General features: G+C 33.1%; 2 protein-coding genes across 2 annotated transcripts in view; both read left to right on the top strand.

Moving 5' to 3' along the window:
• Positions 1-1,566: 1,566 nt before the first annotated feature.
• LOC140044042 (uncharacterized) overlaps positions 1,567-23,320 on the top strand; it is a 77,286-nt gene continuing 55,532 nt past the window's right edge. The window contains exon 1 of the mRNA XM_072088523.1: positions 1,567-1,738. Coding sequence (XP_071944624.1) covers positions 1,567-1,738 — 172 coding nt within the window. The remainder of the gene's footprint in view (positions 1,739-23,320) is intronic.
• Positions 9,040-15,595, top strand: LOC140043265 (uncharacterized). The gene is made up of 12 exons (XM_072087768.1): positions 9,040-9,060; positions 9,180-9,419; positions 9,874-10,065; positions 10,277-10,522; positions 11,170-11,364; positions 11,468-11,614; positions 12,243-12,545; positions 13,184-13,288; positions 13,378-13,582; positions 13,754-13,831; positions 14,389-14,427; positions 15,066-15,595. The coding sequence occupies exons 1-12, from the start codon at positions 9,040-9,042 to the stop codon at positions 15,593-15,595; spliced, it is 2,301 nt and encodes a 766-aa protein (XP_071943869.1).

Below are 23,320 nucleotides of genomic sequence, written 5' to 3'. Positions count from 1 at the left end.
ATACAGAAATTGGCATTAGTGAGATTCTTCTATATATAAATTTACGTAAGGGCAAAATTCAGTAAATCGCGCCTTACTTCTAGAATTTTTACTCGATGGTAAATAAAGTTGGTTCGTACTTTCGGTACTGATTTTAACCACCTGATGTAACCCTATTTACTAATTAAATTAAATTAGATAATTAGTTATTGACGATTAAAACGAATTTAGGTTCAACGATTTGCCTCAAATAGGGGTGTTTTCCGATCGTGGTATACACTGCCTAATGGATGTTCATCTTGAAAAATACCCGCCACAAAAATGCGAGGAGGCTTCGCATTTTCCTATCTCCTCCTACGATAATTGTTTTTAATAGGTGAAAACCGGTTGAACAGCTAGAGTACAGCATCATAATGTTGAAGACAGGCCGATTTTCTTTAAAAAATACTATTTTGATAGATTTAATATACGATTATACAAATGTATTGATTGCGATTAATGGAACATCCCAATCTCTCAGTCTGCCAGAGTTTGATTTAACACAAGTAGGTAAATTTATGAGCCCTAGGTTTACATATACGGTAGGTAAATATATGGGCCCTTTGAGAATAAACTTGCAATACTGTAATTAATTATTTTTGGTCCTCATTTGAATCGAACATTTCTTACTGTGAATGTTCGTACTGTTAGATGTAATATAAAAATATATACAAAAAAACGTTATTACTGAGATTGTGGATAGGCTCTACTGTTTGTATTAATTAATAATTACCAACAATATAAAGGTCGTAGTGGTGTATCGTAACATGTACTTTAATATTTCAATCGATTATGACAGTGACAGTTTTAACAAAGTATTAAATCGCAAATGTTTTATTGTATTTAAAGGTATATTATTTATAGGCGTATAAAACATAAAAAAATATTTTGTTACTGAGTGGATAAAGAATATATTTAAAAATTGTTCCTCTTTGTACCTATCCGCTTTCCCATCCCTCGACCCTAATATTACATACAAAACGCAAATTGGGTTTTCTTTAAATGAGTCCAAATCAAAAATTTGGACTCATTTTGTGATAAGTTTCTCCTTCGGAAGTAATTTCCAGGATGCTAATCTTAGTTGACTACATAAATCATCGTGTCTATTTATTCGTTTCTGTAAACGACAATGTATTATAGTCCTGCGGAATGTACATTTGAAATCGCCAGTTTTGTTACGCTGAAATTACTGTGTATTCGAGAACCATCTGTGGGCACGACCTAGATGGTACGCGAGCGAAGCGAGCGTACCATCTAGTACTATAAATAGTTGATACCTGAAGTTTTGTCTTTAAGTAACGGGTTTTCATTTCTTTCCGAATAATAATAATAATGATGACGATGAAGATGGTGATGATGATGATTATGATGACAATGACGGTGATGATGATGGCGCAAACGAAGACGACGCTACTGATGATAAGCAACTGCTGCTGCTGAAAGTTTGCAGTTTTTTTTATATCTCCAAGAAGTATGACGCATTTGCTTATTTACTTGTGATCTTCACTTCGTTTTTATTTTAAATGTATTAATATTTACATAATTAAGATGAACTATTGGATACATTCTACATTCTTTAAATCCGACCTTTTGGAGTTCATTATTCATTATTATAGATTTAAATCTAACGAACCATCTACTGATGGTATTGTTATTACAACGACATTGTTTCAAGCAATTGGAAAAGACTGTGACAAGTGGAAGAAGGAAGATATTGACGGTAAGTTTGAAAAGAAAAATTTAACCATTATACCAAATGACTTATACTATTCGTTCAAAGTGGGCTGTCCCAACAAAAGAGAGAAATTCTCTCTTTCTTCGTTTAACAAACGCATAATTGCCTGCTTTGACCAATTTGTGTATATAGTTTAATTAGTATCATAATAAAGGTAAAAACGTACCGGTAAGTTACATTGGAAATAATATTTTTATTAAAAACTTAAAATTGCATTTTGATCTATAGTTACTTAAATGACCTACATATTTATTGTATTTACAGGTGATGATGATGATTTGATATATCTTATTTCTTTAATTTTAGTATTTTAATTTATCTCTATAATTTGCCTTTTTTTTTACAGCTATAGAGCTCAACAAGAAAATACGGGAAGATGCACTTGCAGAAAAAATTGCAACACAGGTAACAAATGAACAAATGAATGAAGGTAAAGGAAGGACAAATATGTCAACATCTAAATATTATTCCATACTTGAATCATCAACAAACTGTTCCTTGGTTCTAGACAAAACAGGTATGGTGAATATAAATCACATTTTTTTTATTATAAATTGTTTTAATGGTTACTAAATAAAGTGTATTGGTGATATATAATGGAATCAAGTTAAGAAACAGACTTAATAGTGACATTTTAGCCATCTCAATATATATATTATATATATTGTCTCAAAATATATTTGAATAAATTGCAGGAACATCCCCGAAAACGCCTGAACAAATCAAAACACAGATAGAAAAAATTACGTCAACTGAAACCAAACTCCATTTACAGGGTGCAGTTTCAACTTCTTCGATATCTGATTCCGAAGGTTCTATATCTTCTGACTCTATGTCTTCAGTGGAAGGTTTGATTATTTCATTATTTAATAATGTGTTCGAATAAACATCAGTATATAAAAGTATTGACGATCATGCATCTGACAATTTTGCATAAATAATGTTCGGTCGTTTCGCATTTTAATCACTATACTATGACATCACGCGAATAACAACAGATTAATTTGAGAAAACAAAATGAAAATAAATAATTGTTATTATAATATTATTATAGTTAATTGTTTAGGCTCTGTGAAGGGTAAATAAACCAATTTAATGTAAATAATGTATATTAAACATGCTGACGCAAATAAACACAACATTGAAATGAAATTGAAATATATCGTCGTCGACACCACGAAGTGACACTAACCGCGTGATTGATAAAAACAGCGTTTCGAGAAAAACGCGATTGAAGAAACGAGCTTCACAAAACACACGATTTCGTCCTCAAAAAATTGTCACTAAGATTTTTAATTTACATACATACAAAGTTAGACAATCAAGCTACCCATTACTTTAATTTAATTTTAATCATATTAATTAATTACCAAGTAAATTAAAGTTAAACTTTAGTGTCACTTCGTGAAACCGAAAAATTCATTTCCCTACGTAATTTACGCTTACGAAGTGACACTAACGCAGTTAGTGTCACTTCGTGAAACCGCAAATTCGATTTCACCGCGTATTTCTAGTGCGTTGGAAGTGACACTACTGTGTAATTCATAGCTTTCCAATGCAATGATCTTACATCATAACAATTATGTATGGTCCTTGATAAGTGAACACTATTATATATACATTACAAACATGCATGTCTCCTTTAAGCCCTGCCTGCACTATCCGACTTGCTTCATCTTCCATTTCCATCAAATTTTTGCTCAAGAACCATCTCTTTCTTATTTATTACATGGCCATCTCCTCTGAGATGGCCATTTAATGTATTGTTTTCATTGATTTCCCTTTTGATTCTATTCATTTTTCCATTATTTTAGTTTGTTAGTTTTCATAAATTCTTTTTATTTTTATTTAATTTTTAATTGTTGTATGTTATTGTCTTATCAAATTGCATTTTTGTGAGGTTCTCTCTATCTAATGATCACCTTCGACTGGAAGGACCACCCTAGTAAATATTGTTGAAATAAATAAAATCAAACTTAATGTGACCAGGGAAGAGTTAACTCTTCCCTGATGTGACCAACATTAATTTGATGTGCTTATATGGACACAATGGCATAATATCACTCCATATTTTGGCACATCAAACTTTTTTTGTCAACCTAGTTTGATAGTGCAGAAAGGGTTAGGTTATTTATAAATGAAACAACCACATCAAATAAATCTAAAAACATAGTTTGACCTACTTTAACACTTTTAATAAAAACATCAAATTACATAGATAAATAAATAGGCCTATCTGGAATGTACAGTAAGCATAATGTACATATTCATATTTTTTTCTCCATATTATTAATATTATTTATTTTTTCAACATTGAACGATTAATAATTCAGTATTACAATTGGTATTTCAGCCAGTATTAATTTATATCAAAAATTATTCTCTATTGTTATAAATCATTAAATACTTAATCAATGTCGTTACATTATTTTTTTTCTATTACCAGTGTGCTTTTTAATTTATTCAATCCATTGTTCTGTGATGTAAACATCATCTAAAATGCTCATATAACATAAACACTTGCTACAGGCTGCCTACATACACCTCCCCCATTTTTAAACCTTGAACTTGATACCTTCTCCCTTAAATTGATGTAGATAGATTGCTTGTTGATCGAAATTCGGTTGTTCCCCCTTATCTTATTTTCTTGAAACTGTTCTGAAAAAAAAAAAACATTTTAAAAATAACAGTGATTTCTTATTGTTAAAAATCAAGCAGAGTAGTTTAGCCTAGCTAAAGAGTCTACTCTAGCCAAGTAGTAGTACTACTACTACTACTATTCCCTGGGCATACGCATACTCTAGTTTGTTAGGCCTAGGCTAGGCTTAGAGGACCTAACTAACTAGGCCTACTAACCGAATAATGTACGCCAGGCCAGATGCTAACCTAGGTAGATCTGGGCAAGCTAGCTATGCCTAAACGTCACAGTAAAGTAATAGGCCTACCTACTATGCCTAGCTAGTAGTAGGCTAAATAAAGTGTGTCAAATTACTGTTTTATATTAATTATAAAATAAATATATAATAGGCCTCGACATGAGGAATACATGAGCAGACTAAAATTCTTTAAATAGACTAATTAACTTAACGTCTTTCTTGATGAAATGCAATGTTGTGGAGTGTGCGTCCAGATCCTCCTAGCTAGGCTGTAGGCTAGGCCAAAACAGTAAACAAACGCGCAAAATTCATTACCAGTGTGGCGCTCGCAAGCAGCACATACGGGTATTTAATATTTAGTGTCACTTCGTAAAAACGCAAATTCCATATGATGGTGTTTTTTGATATTGTCTAATTAATGTAATTAGTTAATTAATGATATTTGAATGTTAAAATTTTGTGAAAACATAGAGTTTGATATACATAATCAAAATATAGAAGAAAAATTTTTTTCAAAAATTCCAGATTTTTAGGTTAGTGTCACTTCGTGATGCCGACGACGATATATTTATACTGGGTAACCTCTTCAGTCAAAGACTGGTCTCCCAGAGGGCCCAGTTGGTGATCAGTGGCTGTGATGTACTAATACACCGGGGTAACCCCCTACTCGTCTCGAAAGATGTACTAGGTTCTTTAAAGTGCACACGAGCAAGTTGTGTACACTGGACCTACGGTTTATAGTCCTTATCCGAGAAGACTCGTTCTACCACCAGAACCATGGAGTGAGTGAGCCTCGAACCCCTGCCGATGTTATGGCTACGTGATTACGGTTCCACTGTCTTAACCGCTCGGCCACTCACCCACATTTGCGCACTTCGTAGGAATGTTGCATGTTTTATGAAGCAAAAGCTTCGAATTATGAATATAGTATAAGTACTAGTACTAGTGTAAGTACACGTACTTAAGAATGAAACGCTACCGACGAATTTACTGGCTCATTTATGCTGTATTACAGCCTTTATTTCTTCATATATCTCTAACCTCTAATCTCTAGCCTCTAGCCTCTAGCCGTAAATTACTGAAAACAAACAAGTAATAGCAATCAGCAAATACAACCTCAAACTGAGGTAAATACAACATTAAATCTTAGGAAGAGAACAATGACGTATCTCAACCATACAGTATATGACGTAATCTATGCTTCGTCAAGCGGAACGACCGCTCAGATGTGCACAACACACCATAGCCCCTTTCTCACAGAGTTGTGTGCCAGGAATATTGCGGGAATATACCATTACCATGCCGGTATGGTTTTCTGTGAGAACGGGTCGTCTTGGCATCATGCCGGCACCATGCCGGCATCGACATGACCTGCTTTAGACCTAGTAATATTCTAGGGATATTCCCCGCAATGCCAGACGGGCATTCTGTGAGAACGTATTGCCGTTATATTCCGGGGTTCCCCGTCGAGGCTTTGACACCTTGCGCAGTCAAGTGTATCACTTTGGCGCCTATTCAATTCAATTAACAATAATAATGTCGAACTGGAGGGATAATGAGATAAGAGAGCTGCTTAAAATAAGGGGACAAGAAGAAATTCGTAGCATAATCTATATAGGCCGCTAGGCTAGGCCAGCCATATAGCTCTTTGTTTGTTGGTGCCTGACCTTTCGTCGCCTTGTAAATTGTAGGCCTACAGCCTTCTAAGGTGTTTTACAGATTGCCGATGACGGCAAATTAATTGCTATACCTGTATAATATAAGCACAATATACTGTACAAAGCATGTATTGCATAAATATGCTATAAAGGAAGATAATAATCTGTAACTTAACATTCGCCGCCATATCATCGCTAGACAAAAACAATAACAATAAAGGACGCCCTCAATATTTATTTTGTCAGAGACTTTTTATTGGCCGAATATGCCCGACTCCTTTCTCACAGAAAGCCGGTATATACCGGTTATATTTCCGGCACGATAGTCCGATGAGAATGGGTATATGCCGGTAACGATACCGGCACGACGCCAGCACTGTACCGGTATATTGCAGGCACATCTGTGAGAAAGAGGCTCATGTGACATGCAGCTAACTCTGTGATACATGATGCAAATCTGCATGTCTTAAATAGACTAAATAACTATAAAGTAATCTTAAAGTTCACATCATAACTTCTACAATCATTCTGCTATCAGTAAACGTAATGATAATAATCAGTAAATAACAATTTAAATAAACAATGTAAACAAACAAACTGAGGGCATAAAGGTGGGCTCCACAGAACAGCGACACCCATGACAACCTGCTCCGGCCATGCCACTTCAACCCTCCATGCTCTAGGCGGCGAGTCTAAACGACCTCGCCATCTAAATAATGCCAATCTGCCTAAGCAAGAAGGAGTCACGAATATTAAATGTATCATAACTAAAGCTAAAAAACATCTATAACAAAGCATTACCGGTTCCGGTATCGTAGCTCAAATTCAACATAACAACTTTGTTGATTATTATGTCCTCTAAACAAACAATTAATTATCACGTTCTCATATCTGTCCAAAAGGACCCGCACGATTGCGCTATACAAATTAACCTACTGATTAGAAATCAGTACAACTAGTATTAATAATACTACTAGTATAAACAGTGAATTTTATACAGGTAAATAAATGATTGTCCTGTGCTCAAGTATATAATATTACTAACACAATTTTATTTATTTAGGCCTATATACGTGCAACACGACACAACTCTATTTATCAATTTTATTCCGTGATGGGACACGCGCGCTGTGCACCTTGAAACGCGGCCAAATTGTGCAAACATCATCATTTTTAGCATGTTTTTGTTTAAAGTTTTCTCCACTAATATACCTCCTGGTCGGATTTGCCTGGTTGAAACAGTAAAATGTGTAGAAATGAAAGCTTCATCTTAGTTCATAAATCACATCACTTAAATCGTGTTATCTCATCTGAAAATTCAGTTTTTAATCACAATTAACAACTGCAACTCGCGTACGAAATCTGCAGTGCAATTACTGGAACGAAAAAGTTGCGCGCACTGCAGTTGGCACTGTAAAGCCTTTTTCCTGTCTGACGCTATCATCGTTAATCGTTAAAAGTTCAACGACGATCGTTTGCAAACGATCAAGTTGAAATGATAACGGTCGCGAGTACCTTTTCCTGTAAATCGTTAACATTTCAATGTTTACGTAGAAGATCGCTGATTATTGTTAACGATAGCGTCGAATAACGTCGACAGGAAAACAGGCTTTAATGTACTGAATTAAATTTGACTAAATTTAATAGGACACTCGGCCCGAAGAGGATAGGTAAGGTAAGGTAAATTTAATAGGATAAAATATGTTTTATAGTTATACATTTTCGTCGGCAGAAAACTCGAGATTTAAGCAAACCCAGCAAATAGCTAAACACGATGTAGTGGAAGAAATGACTTCAAAGATGAAAGAAAGAACACCTTCAAAGGAAGTTCCTTTAGCCGTGGCTTCTACATCGGATTCCAAAGAGCCGGATTACAGGTCATTGACAGGGGAATTCACCGGAAAAGGTTGGACCATTTGTTTGATTTTCTTCATATTTAATGTCACATTTATTTTAAAACAATCTGGAAATATTTATTCCTAAAAGTTGTCCACACCAAGGAAGCGTGATGTTTTTTCATTGGTCAACCAAATAAGACATATATTTAATACAATGCAATCAATAATATTCGCAACCCGTTCATCCCACTAATCTCAAAATATTCTGTACATCATTCTGACTGATTTTTATCCATTTTGTTGTACACTTTCTTAATATCATCCATTATATATTCACTATATCTACCTCACAACAAATCAGATCAGTCCATCCAGTGCAATATACATACGTATTTAATTTCTTTTTTTATTGATACATCTGTCAACATCTACTCCATTGATGTGTAGTAATTATTTGAATTTAGAGAGTCAACCAAAAGATAATCAGACAATTCCCGACTCAATTCAAAGAAAAGTTGTTGCTAAAATAAAAAAGAAGAGACAGAAAAATAGCTGGCTGAGAAAAATGTTTAGGAAATTTGTAAAAAGAAAAAGTGATGATTCAGAAAGTATTGCAAGTGACGTAACTACTATATGGGACTACGCAGGTCAACTGGACTACTACATAACGCATAGGGTATGTTCGTATCTTCTTGTTTATTATTCTGTAAAATTGTCTTAGACATTTGAAAATATATGTATTTTCTCATGCTCACAAACTTAAAGATTACGCACTAAATAAACTGAAATTGCTTTCATTCTCTTTATTTGCACATATCTGTTCTATTTAAATGCTATTTTAAATAGAATTTGATTCATATTCAAATTAGACATTGACTTTGTCCATATTTTTGTTTCATATGTTAAAGAAAAAAATGGGATTGATCATAGTGACAGTACGTGTTGGTATACCATGTTTGCTTAAATGGTATACATGTATCAACTAAAACATCCCCAATGAATTTATTTGAGTATAGAAAAAAACAGTTATTATTATCAACTTTGTTTTGTTTAGTTCTTTCTCACAAATAGAGTGTCGTACTGTGTTGCGTTTAATGCGTGTGATAACTTGGATGAACCAGCTAAACCGCGAGCGTATAATAACTTGGATGATGATCCAGCTAAATCACGAGCGTGTGATAACTTGGATGAACCAGCTAATCCGCGAGCGTATAATAACTTGGATGATGATCCAGCTAAATCACGAGCGTGTGATAACTTGGATGGACCAGCTAATCCGCGAGATTTACCCACAGTAAGTTCACGAATATTATTGTTCATTCATTATGTTGATTATGGGATGCACTTCCATCTTCATTAAGACATAATTTTACTTATCTAATTGTAGCCGAAACATAAACTAAATTGTATTTGTAAATGCGTGATATACTATTATATTATTTTCAAATTTAGTAATATATGTTTTTTTTTTTAATTTAGACTTAGGAAATCTAGTACAATGACATCAATATTATTATTTTTAATTAATTTTGATATAGTTTTTATACTTTAACATTATACAATAGAGTATTTGTATACATTTACACATTTAGATGGAAACTGGTAGACAATTATATGTTTTGATCACCTATTGTTCGTTGTATTTGCTATGTATCGTATTTTGCTTAAATATATATACATATAATTATAATTAATATTTAGAATACTTTTATCTTAATTGTAAGATTGCATTTTATTTGTAATTTTAGAGTTTACTAGGAATGACTAATTTGGAAATGAATATGTTCTGGATAAGGTCCATTTATGAACATACTGTGAAACGACATGGTCCAGGAAGTCCCATTAGTATTGATGGCAAGATCATCGAGTCACCTCCTATCTGTTTGGTTGCTACACATATGGACAAATTGAAAAAGTCAAAATCCAAAAATTGGATCAAGGTAATATTGGTTCTGCAATTATTTTATTTAATCTTACAATGTTGCGACGGTAGGATGATAAAACGGTAATAAAGAATAGTATACGGTCTGAGGAGGAGGTAATTATCGGATAGACGTATTCAAATCAGAATGTGGATGAACATTTTGTAATAAAAGATAAATTCGTTTTGTTTTGATTAAGCTTGTAATGAAAACAGTATTTTTATTAAAGGAAGTGGAGGAGAAGTTTCAGTTAATGTTTAGAACAATGGAAGGAATGCCATATGCCGATCATGTAGATCGTGAAATGTACATGGTCGATAACACTGTAAAATCGCATGAAGGTATAAAACAACTAAGAAGAAACGTTGGTCGGTACATGAAGGACATGGTGAGAACCGTTCCATTAAAGTGGCTTGATTTGCAAGAAAGGTTGCACGGAATTGGAAAAACCAGACTGTGCATTACCTTCATTGAGGTATGGTTTTTATTTTTTAAAGATAATAATCATGTATTGACTATTGTTGGTTATAAAATATACTGTAGGTCTATTCTATATATCGGACAATGTATATCATTCTGGCTGGCCCGTTTTAGCAGAATTTTGTAATTTTGAAGAAATGGTTATTAAAAATGTCGACGACGACGACGACGGGAATAACAATGATAATGATGATCTTGCATTTATAAAGAGCCAAAATGATAATGATGATCCTGGATTTATAAAGAGCCACATTTGTTTAATGCTCTAAGCGCTGTACATATCTTTACCCCGGTCATGTTTTACACCTATTGAAACAACTCCCATAATGCAGCTAACAAAATAGGTTGACATCAGACAGAATAGAGTAAGTTTAAAGAAACTGATAAAATGTTAGGTTTCTTATATTTTACATCAATTCAAAGCTTTTTAATTTGGTCAAAACGTCTCTTTCCCTGGCTAGAACGAAGTTTTACAACAATGTGAGAGTCAAGTTTACCCAATTTATTATTTTAATTTCTAAAAACCTCGTCTACATTTAATCATAGAGATTTTACAATAAACTATAGTAAGATCTACAATATATATATGATTTAATAGAGGGTACTACGCAAATTCTTTAAATGATCTCAAATTGTTATTAGGCTTCTGGGATTTGCATTGAATGTGGAATTTCAACAGATGGGCTATTACATGCACTAACGTACCTAAATGACATTGGAGCAATCATGTATTCAAATACTAACAAGAAATTAGAAAACACAGTGATAACAAATATTCAAATAATGATTCAGATGTTGACAAAGGTGATCACAGTAGTTAAACCGACTATTAAAAAGGTAGGCAGGAATTGCATTGTTGTTTTTGACTTAATTTCATTGATTCGTCAAACATAATTATTACCGTGTGTTTAGTGATACAGTTAAGACTATTTTTACACAGAAGCAACTGAGACAGTTATGGAATAAGCTTAGTCAGAAAGGGATTCTCGAGGAGAAGTTACTACGTTATCTATGGCAACAGGAAGAAGGCCACTTTGAAGTGTTTATAGAAGTAATGAAGGAGTTTCGGTTACTTTTTGAAATGGCGGTAAGTACACTCCTAAACTAAGGTTTATTAATATTATGTATGCATGTATGGTCTAAATTATAAATGCAATCTAAACAAACTTAACAATGCATGTTTAATACACTGATTATCATACAAATAATAAAACAAATGTGATAATGGTATAGATAAATTTATAATTCGGCTTTTGATTCACAATTATTAATTAACAGTTTAATTCTAACACAAATTAAACCAAGTTATAATTGTATATGGAAATACAAAGTAGCGACAGACAAAAACAAAGCTAAACATTAACTGTACTGTTTTTTCATTTTTTAACATAACAGTTTAGAGTTAAATAATAAATCTTTTAAGAAAAAAACGCATGTTTTGTAGATGAATCTGTGATGTTTTTAGGAAGTTGTTCCGTATTTTACGTTCACTAGACTGATATCATTTTATGTTTAAATTAGTTTTTTTTTATTTTTAGGAATAAAAATCATTGTATCATTATTATGAACATCATTATTGTATGAAAATAAACATAAATGTGATGTAAGAAGGAAAAAACCGTAGATAGTAAAACTAGTACATTATTTTAATATTAAAGAAATTAAAGAATAAATAAAATTCGTTTTTTAAATTATGTAATTATGTTCATAACAAGGAGGTTAAAGATAGAAACCGAGTGTTCTTGGTTCCGTGTCGGATGAAAGTTGACAAAGAGCGTCTGGAAGTCACCAAAGATGATAATGTGCAAATGGTATCAATTTACCTTACTCCGACCGACTTTCTCCCTGATGCTGTGTACCACACTTTAGTGGTTGCATTTCTTGAATTGATGACGAAAGCCGACAGTGATGATCCACTAGTATATCGGAATCGTAGTGACTTCAACTTTAAAGAACATAGAGTCAGTCTAGGTGCCGTCAAAATTAACAATGCACAAGAAAAACCATATGCATTGAAGGTATATATATTCAGTATATCTATTGACATGCTCTTTTGATAATTTACAATTTTCATAAATAATTGTTAACTTTTTGGTTAAACCAGTTGACAAGTACTTCCTTGCTACGTTTCAGCTACTTTCAGTAGCCTTGGTCACGCAAATGACGTTGACATGATGTTCTGTCATTCGTCTAGTCTGATGTTCAGCTTTCTGCTGGTGTCCCCCTTTGGATGCTCGGGTGTCCCTTTTTATTAAGTCATCGTAGATGTGGCTCACACTATGACGAATGACAGAACATCATGTCAACGTCATTTGCGTGACCAAGGCTACTGAAAGTAGCTGAAACGTAGCAAGTAAGTACTTGTCAACTGGTTTAACGGAAAAGTTAACAATTATTTATTAAATGTCCATTTGAAACCAGATGAATTTTTTTGAAAATTTACATTTCTCAATTATGAATTATGTAAAAGGAAATATCATAAAATCTGGATTACTTTAATAATCACCTGCCACATCGAATGTGTCCGTTAATGTTAGCCCTACTTAAAGTTGTGAACTTAATGTTGTATTTTGTATTCAATTTAACAAAAGGTGATTCTGAAATTTGTAACGGTCCCGATCATGCTTCATGTATACATTTTTCTCTTTTTTAACAGCTTGAAATATATCGCCTACGAATCTGGAGACCTACTACAGATATTGATGACACTAACATAGCGTTGACAGTTAAACCAGAACTACAACCAAGTATCTGCATGGAGGTAATGAGCACGAAATTAACAAATTAAATAATTATAATGACATGTAATAATATATTATATCTTAAGAGAAAATGTCCGTCTCATTTTAGGTACTAAGCTACTTGAAGAAACAACTACAAACTGTCTGCACTATATACGAGGGTATCGGTTACAACCTTCGTGTATTATGCACTTTTTGTAATCCAAATAAACATCACTTACACAATCTCAAAAGGTGTTTAAACGAGAATTCGGTTGAATGTGGAAAGAATGACGCTATGGATACTGCTCATATCAAGCGTCTGTTTTTGCCCGGTACGTTTGTCTGAACATTTATTGCTTTATTTTATGTTCTCTAAAGTAACTGAATAGTATTGTTTACACTTATTTTTTGAATTTATTATAAGAATTCTATAAGGTTGGAAAGGAATTCAAAACAATAACTCTTATGTTGCTTTTTTACAAATGAATTGTTTTTTTTTACAGCTGAACAAATTACTGCCACCGAAAGAGAAAGAGAAAAGACATTTGAAACACGCATGTCTTCAACAACAGAAATAACAAGTAAGTATGTTGATTACACAGTTTCACACTTTTACTATTGGAATGATATCTGTATAAAACTATAAATAATGAAAACATTATTCAACTTTTACGTGCAATCTATTCATGACACCTAACACTAATAATTACTTACTATGATCATTATTATACACATATTGTACTATCTTACATACTGTACCAACCACTATTATTAAATACATGTATTAGAAATATTGAACTATACGTATTCATCTGACCATACATAAGTCTTTTAAAAATGAATGAGTGTTTTTAAAACATAACTTGTTTTCGAAAGTTATGAAGAACAATGTCATTGTATGTTTTCTTCTTTCTTCCAAGATTTGAGTAAAGTCTTGATAAATTAACCATCTGTTAAAATGCATTACATATACCAGCCCTAGAAATACCATTACTGTACCCTACAATTTAAAAACTAGATTATCAATAGTGATGCCAACACAACTTTCGAAACAGTTAGAAGTAGGAAAAACCAAACAAATAAGAGCAGTAAAACAGTTTCTATCATTCATTATCGTAATTATCTTTTTCATTTTCAGGAAGAAGTTGTATAGAGCCAGCAACACTGCACTATAGAGGTAGCTTTATATTTGTAATAATGGTATTGCCACAAGGTCATTTTAACGTTTGAATACCATATAATTTACCCTCTTTAAATGTGATGTGAAGTTATCTTTATCTTTAATGATTCCCACTTTTGGGTAGTTCAATGGAAGCCTGCCCCAACAATATGCGTCACACAAACACTTGTGTAGGATTCTCATCATGATTTGTGGCATATCATTTCATAAAAGAATTAAAGTTGAACATATTGCGCTGAAAATGTATTTTTATCATATAGAGTCCGTATCAGTAATCCCTACTGGTGGAAGCTCACTAAAACGTTTATATTTGAACACACTTTGAAAATGTGTTAACACTTTAGAAACTGTGATAAATGTATCCTAATCACAGATTTATTCAATTGGTTCATTGAGTCATTCACTTTAGGTTCGCAAAATAAATACAGAAAAACCGTATACAGTAGGCCTAATAGTAAACGCACTTGGCCTACTGACATATTGTCTACGCTATTTAAAAGACGGGCATAAGTAAAAATGTGTGTTTCTTTGACTATACCTTTATTCGTTTGTTTATAACAAAAGTGTATTTGTTTATAATGATACTAGTACAATGTTATTCAATATTCTTTTCTTTCTACAATGCCTTACTGCAGGATCATCTGAAGATTTTGAAAAAATCGTGGTAAACGTATCGAGCTGGTATGATGAACATGGCTCTCTTGATAAACTGAAGGTGTTATGCAAAGATCTGATAAAACCTTACAATGATCTACAGAATGCTGACTGCATAGATTTTTTCAACTTATTGAAACGATCTGGCAATGTTACCACTACCAACGTGAAAGTTCTTATTGACGCAATTAATGTCACTAGTACCAATGGTGTTTTGGAGGTCAACAAACTGTTAAAGGAGACATTCGATAAAACCAACCAGTGTATCACATCCTTCTCAACATATCGACAACACCTAATTCAGTTTGGTGACGCACTTTCGAAAGAAAATACAAGAGATCTCATTCGTTTGAAAAGTGTTCTAAAAAAACAAAGTAACAACCAATGGACTGTGATATTAGATCTTGAACAAAGGGGGATTCTAAGGGAGGATAACTTGCAATCATTTATTGCATTTTTAAAGGAGAATAACTTGACTGTTCCTGCTGAAAAGTTAGAATATAATGTTTAGCATTGATGCCGAGTATATTACCAAACTCAATGTCGGTAAATTAATCAAGTGTTTGGGTAAACAATATAAAGCTCAAAGTATTTTGAGCAAAAAAAGGTGTTATATGCCCAGACATCATCACGTCCATATTGTAGTGAATATTTTAGTTGGTTCCGAGCTTTCTCAGGCGTATATAACTCCACGCGACGTACACTGTCACTGAATGATAACTCATACAAAAAATATATTTAACTCAACTAGAACTTTTATTCCTTGTAACTCGATTAATACATCTTACTACCAGTCAAGCCTTATTTTCTTTATCATCTTTCCGTTTATCTACTTTGATCTTATTCTCTCCTCTTCTATTAATATCTATTACATTCTACTTTTATACTGGACATGCACATTTTAGGCTTCAGAGGAGGATAACATTTTCCCTCCAAAAATTATACGATATTGATTGGCTAATAATATTAGGCGGACCTGGTCTAAAGCATCCTTATCTAAACACAGAGAATCAGAACATAAATAATATGACATATGGGTACATCAAATTTGTTTTAAAGTTTAATAATGTAGACAGAGCTTTGAAGCCAGTAAATGTTATATTAATTGATTTAAATTCGCCAAATAAAAAAATCAGTTATAAAAGGCAAGGAAATATTATTCGATAACTTTCGACTAAGATTTCGGGGCTGATTGTAAAGCAAACTAGAGGGTACTCCGAGAGTGTATACTCCTGCCTACAGTATTATTTTCTTACATAAAAATATCCAACTAAAAGAAAGGTTTTTCTCTATAATTGCACTACATAGTTAATAGCAGTTTTGTCCTTCCATTTGAAAGTACCTATAGATCATTGATAATGGTGGTAAGTTAGGCGAGATTCAGATGAATACTGTTGTTTTTATGTGGAAATTATTAAGAAACACTATTCCCTTTAATATTGCACTTGGTATTCATTCAATTTTAGCCAAGTTTAATGAGATACAGACATACGGGGTAGTATCGGTATGGTATTTAAAATTCGTATATAGTATGTCAGCTGAAAAGCAATTTTTAAGAATGCGTAAAGGCCTAACTAATAATGTATATACAAAATCTTAATTAAAAGAGGTCTGATACCATTTCACTTTCTTCATTAAAAGAGGTCTGATACTATTCATGTTCTTAGTTAAAAAAATTCTGATACTGTTTCATTTTCTTCTTAGTTAAATGAAGTCTGATACCATTTTCATTTTCCTATTAATTAAAACACTTCACTTTATATTTCTGAAACAAACATTTCCTTATCACTTGGTGGTAATGCTTGCAATGATTTTGGATGCGCTTTTCTGTGTGTTCTTTAAAATGCGCGTTTTTGTTTTACTCATGCTATTCTGTAAACTTGATAAAGTTATTTTTGTAGAATAGGCCTACGTTATTTAGTACGGTAAATTAATCATAATCCTATTATTATTTACTATATAATTAATATCATGTCTGCATAGTGTAATGTTATAAGACTAGATTTATTGTAGTAAAATAGTTTAATATATAATATAGTTGTTAACAAGCAACTAATTGAGGCTAGCTTGTATAAACATTATTATTTTTTTTTAATGAAGATTTAGACAACAGTGCATCACTTTCTTATTGTGTGAAATTTAAATGTTTTTTTAATGACAGAACATACATTATCTACAGTTGTTCTAAAATTATGTTATATAAATTCAATGTTGTCGAGAAATGTGCATAATGTTAGATCTGAAAATAAATCTGCCGCATAAAGTGTGACGTCAATATTTATTTGATAATTTAAAAAGCGTCAATATACTATCTGCATTATAATAGCGGTCACAATAATTGATTCAAACATGGAATGGGTGACAGTATTAACTGGTTGTGCTTATTTAGCCATGAACTGATTGAACTTATAACATATGTTTGATTTCACACTTATTGATTGTTTAGTAATACGGATTGAGACAAAATGTTTTCTGCTAGTTATCATTCTAATCAATTAGTTGTATTATTTATTAAATTACACATATTATTATATCACATAACATAATAGTAAGATATTTCATTTACCGATTATTTGTGAAATCCTATATAGAATGGAACTTACAGTAATAAATACAATGTAAGAATGTATGTGTATGTATGATACTGTATTATTTACTTTCACTTTGTTTGCTTAACCTCTTTGTCGACGCTATCACCAGCTTATTGAATATGGTGTAATAATATCCGTTTAAAGAATATCAAAAGATTTCAAAAACTCGACAAAAAGACGCTATGCAACAAAAAAATACATTTTGAATGAAGTACATAATGGTATATCAAATTTATATAGAGCCCTCTTGCGGGCTGAATCGTTCAGAAGATATTTATACGTAGAGGGATAAGTAAGTCACGCCTACGACATAACGATCCTAATTAGTCGTAGTGCGCCATCTTGTGCTTGAAATGAAAAACGAAGATGATGGCAAGGTTTAAACAATGGCGACTGAAATTAATTACAGCTCAGCCTTACTGACAGCAGTACGTACATTAATGAATCAATGGTACAAGATGTATGAGTAATTAATTACAGCTCAGCCTTACTGACAGCAGTACATACATTAATGAATCAATGGTACAAGATGTATGAGTAATTAATTACAGCTCAGCCTTACTGACAGCAGTACATACATTAATGAATCAATGGTACAACATGTATGAGTAATTAATTACAGCTCAGCCTTACTGACAGCAGTACGTACATTAATGAATCAATGGTACAAGATGTTTGAGTAATTAATTACAGCTCAGCCTTACTGACAGCAGTACGTACATTAATGAATCAATGGTACAAGATGTATGAGTAATTAATTACAGCTCAGCCTTACTGACAGCAGTACGTACATTAATGAATCAATGGTACAAGATGTATAAGTAATTAATTACAGCTCAGCCTTACTGACAGCAGTACATACATTAATTAATCAATGGTACAACATGTATGAGTAATTAATTACAGCACAGCCTTACTGACAGTAGTACGTACATTAATGAATCAATGGTACAAGATGTATGAGTAATTAATTACAGCTCAGCCTTACTGACAGCAGTACGTACATTAATGAATAAATGGTACAACATGTATGAGTAATTAATTACAACTCAGCCTTACTGACAGTAGTACGTACATTAATGAATCAATTGTACAAGATGTATGAGTAATTAATTACAGCTCAGCCTTACTGACAGCAGTACGTACATTAATGAATCAATGGTACAACATGTATGAGTAATTAATTACAACTCAGCCTTACTGACAGCAGTACGTACATTAATGAATCAATGGTACAAGATGTATGAGTAATTAATTACAGCTCAGCCTTACTGACAGCAGTACGTACATTAATGAAACAATGGTACAACATGTATGAGTAATTAATTACAGCTCAGCCTTACTGACAGCAGTACATACATTAATGAATCAATGGTACAAGATGTATGAATAATTAATTACAGCTCAGCCTTACTGACAGCCGTACGTACATTAATGAATCAATGGTACAAGATGTATGAGTAATTAATTACAGCTCAGCCTTACTGACAGCAGTACGTACATTAATGAATCAATGGTACAACATGTATGAGTAATTAATTACAGCTCAGCCTTACTGACAGCAGTACGTACATTAATGAATCAATGGTACAAGATGTATGAGTAATTAATTACAGCTCAGCCTTACTGACAGCAGTACGTACATTAATGAATCAATGGTACAACATGTATGAGTAATTAATTACAGCTCAGCCTTACTGACAGCAGTACGTACATTAATGAATCAATGGTACAAGATGTATGAGTAATTAATTACAGCTCAGCCTTACTGACAGCAGTACGTACATTAATGAATCAATGGTACAAGATATATGAATAATTAATTACAGCTCAGCCTTACTGACAGCCGTACGTACATTAATGAATCAATGGTACAAGATGTACGAGTAATTAATTACAGCTCAGTCTTACTGACAGCAGTACGTACATTAATGAATCAATGGTACAAGATGTATGAGTAATTAATTACAGCTCAGCCTTACTGACAGCAGTACGTACATTAATGAATCAATGGTACAAGATGTATGAGTAATTAATTACAACGCAGCCTTACTGACAGCCGTACGTACATTAATGAATCAATGGTACAACATGTATGAGAAATTAATTACATCTCAGCATTACTTACAGTAGTACGTACATTAATGAATCAATTGTACAACATGTATGAGTAATTAATTACAACTCAGCCTTACTGACAGCAGTACGTACATTAATGAATCAATGGTACAACATGTATGAGTAATTAATTACAGCTCAGCCTTACTGACAGCAGTACGCACATTAATGAATCAATGGTACAAGATGTATGAGTAATTAATTACAGCTCAGCCTTACTGACAGCAGTACGTACATTAATGAATCAATGGTACAACATGTATGAGTAATTAATTACAGCTCAGCCTTACTGACAGCAGTACGCACATTAATGAATCAATGGTACAAGATGTATGAGTAATTAATTACAGCTCAGCCTTACTGACAGCAGTACGTACATTAATGAATCAATGGTACAAGATGTATGAGTAATTAATTACAGCTCAGCCTTACTGACAGCAGTACGCACATTAATGAATAAATGGTACAAGATGTATGAGTAATTAATTACAGCTCAGCCTTACTGACAGCAGTACGTACATTAATGAATCAATGGTACAACATGTATGAGTAATTAATTACAGCTCAGCTTTACTGACAGCAGTACGAGTAATTATTTACAGCTCAGCCTTACTGACAGCAGTACGTACATTAATGAATCAATGGTACAAGATGTATGAGTAATTAATTACAGCTCAGCCTTACTGACAGCAGTACGTACATTAATGAATCAATGGTACAAGATGTATGAGTAATTAATTACAGCTCAGCCTTACTGACAGTAGTACGTACATTAATGAATCAATGGTACAACATATATGAGTAATTAATTACAGCTCAGCCTTACTGACAGCAGTAAGTAAATTAATGAATCAATGGTACAACATGTATGAGTAATTAATTACAGCTCAGCCTTACTGACAGCAGTACGAGTAATTAATTACAGCTCAGCCTTACTGACAGCAGTACGTACATTAATGAATCAATGGTACAAGATGTACGAGTAATTAATTACAGCTCAGCCTTACTGACAGCAGTACGTACATTAATGAATCAATGGTACAAGATGTATGAGTAACTAATTACAGCTCAGCCTTACTGACAGCAGTACGTGCATTAACGAATCAATGGTACAACATGTATGAGTAATTAATTACAGCTCAGCCTTACTGACAGCAGTGCGTACATTAACGAATCAATGGTACAAGATGTACGAGTAATTAATTACAGCTCAGCCTTACTGACAGCAGTACGTACATTAATGAATCAATGGTACAAGATGTATGAGTAATTAATTACAGCTCAGCCTTACTGACAGCAGTACGTACATTAATGAATCAATGGTACAAGATGTATGAGTAATTAATTACAGCTCAGCCTTACTGACAGCAGTACGTACAATAATGAATCAATGGTACAACATGTATGAGTAATTAATTACAGCTCAGCCTTACTGACAGTAGTACGTACATTAATGAATCAATGGTACAACATGTATGAGTAATTAATTACAGCTCAGCCTTACTGACAGCAGTACGTACATTAATGAATCAATGGTACAACATGTATGAGTAATTAATTACAGCTCAGCCTTACTGACAGCAGTACGTACATTAATGAATCAATGGTACAAGATGTATGAGTAATTAATTACAACTCAGCCTTACATACAGCAGTACGTACATTAATGAATCAATGGTACAACATGTATGAGTAATTAATTACAGCTCAGCCTTACTGACAGCAGTACATACATTAATGAATCAATGGTACAACATGTATGAGTAATTAATTACAGCTCAGCCTTACTGACAGCAGTACATACATTAATGAATCAATGGTACAAGATGTATGAGTAATTAATTACAGCTCAGCCTTACTGACAGCAGTACGTACATTAATGAAACAATGGTACAACCTGTATGAGTAATTAATTACCGCTCAGCCTTACTGACAGCAGTACGTACATTAATGAATCAATGGCACAACAAGTATGATTAATTAATTACAGCTCAGCCTTACTGACAGTAGTACGTACATTAATGAATCAATGGTACAAGATGTATGAGTAATTAATTACAGCTCAGCCTTACTGACAGCAGTACGTACATTAATGAATCAATGGTACAAGATGTATGAGTAATTAATTACAACGCAGCCTTACTGACAGCCGTACGTACATTAATGAATCAATGGTACAACATGTATGAGAAATTAATTACATCTCAGCATTACTTACAGTAGTACGTACATTAATGAATCAATTGTACAACATGTATGAGTAATTAATTACAACTCAGCCTTACTGACAGCAGTACGTACATTAATGAATCAATGGTACAACATGTATGATTAATTAATTACAGCTCAGCCTTACTGACAGCAGTACGCACATTAATGAATCAATGGTACAAGATGTATGAGTAATTAATTACAGCTCAGCCTTACTGACAGCAGTACGTACATTAATGAATCAATGGTACAACATGTATGAGTAATTAATTACAGCTCAGCCTTACTGACAGCAGTACGCACATTAATGAATCAATGGTACAAGATGTATGAGTAATTAATTACAGCTCAGCCTTACTGACAGCAGTACGTACATTAATGAATCAATGGTACAAGATGTATGAGTAATTAATTACAGCTCAGCCTTACTGACAGCAGTACGCACATTAATGAATCAATGGTACAAGATGTATGAGTAATTAATTACAGCTCAGCCTTACTGACAGCAGTACGTACATTAATGAATCAATGGTACAACATGTATGAGTAATTAATTACAGCTCAGCCTTACTGACAGCAGTACGAGTAATTATTTACAGCTCAGCCTTACTGACAGCAGTACGTACATTAATGAATCAATGGTACAAGATGTATGAGTAATTAATTACAGCTCAGCCTTACTGACAGCAGTACGTACATTAATGAATCAATGGTACAAGATGTATGAGTAATTAATTACAGCTCAGCCTTACTGACAGTAGTACGTACATTAATGAATCAATGGTACAACATATATGAGTAATTAATTACAGCTCAGCCTTACTGACAGCAGTAAGTAAATTAATGAATCAATGGTACAACATGTATGAGTAATTAATTACAGCTCAGCCTTACTGACAGCAGTACGAGTAATTAATTACAGCTCAGCCTTACTGACAGCAGTACGTACATTAATGAATCAATGGTACAAGATGTACGAGTAATTAATTACAGCTCAGCCTTACTGACAGCAGTACGTACATTAATGAATCAATGGTACAAGATGTATGAGTAACTAATTACAGCTCAGCCTTACTGACAGCAGTACGTACATTAACGAATCAATGGTACAACATGTATGAGTAATTAATTACAGCTCAGCCTTACTGACAGCAGTGCGTACATTAACGAATCAATGGTACAAGATGTACGAGTAATTAATTACAGCTCAGCCTTACTGACAGCAGTACGTACATTAATGAATCAATGGTACAAGATGTATGAGTAATTAATTACAGCTCAGCCTTACTGACAGCAGTACGTACATTAATGAATCA

Source organism: Antedon mediterranea, chromosome 3, assembly GCF_964355755.1.
Source record: "Antedon mediterranea chromosome 3, ecAntMedi1.1, whole genome shotgun sequence".
NCBI lineage: Eukaryota > Metazoa > Echinodermata > Crinoidea > Comatulida > Antedonidae > Antedon > Antedon mediterranea.
The sequence above is the reverse complement of the archived record's forward strand: the minus strand, read 5'-3'. Positions and strand labels throughout refer to the sequence as shown.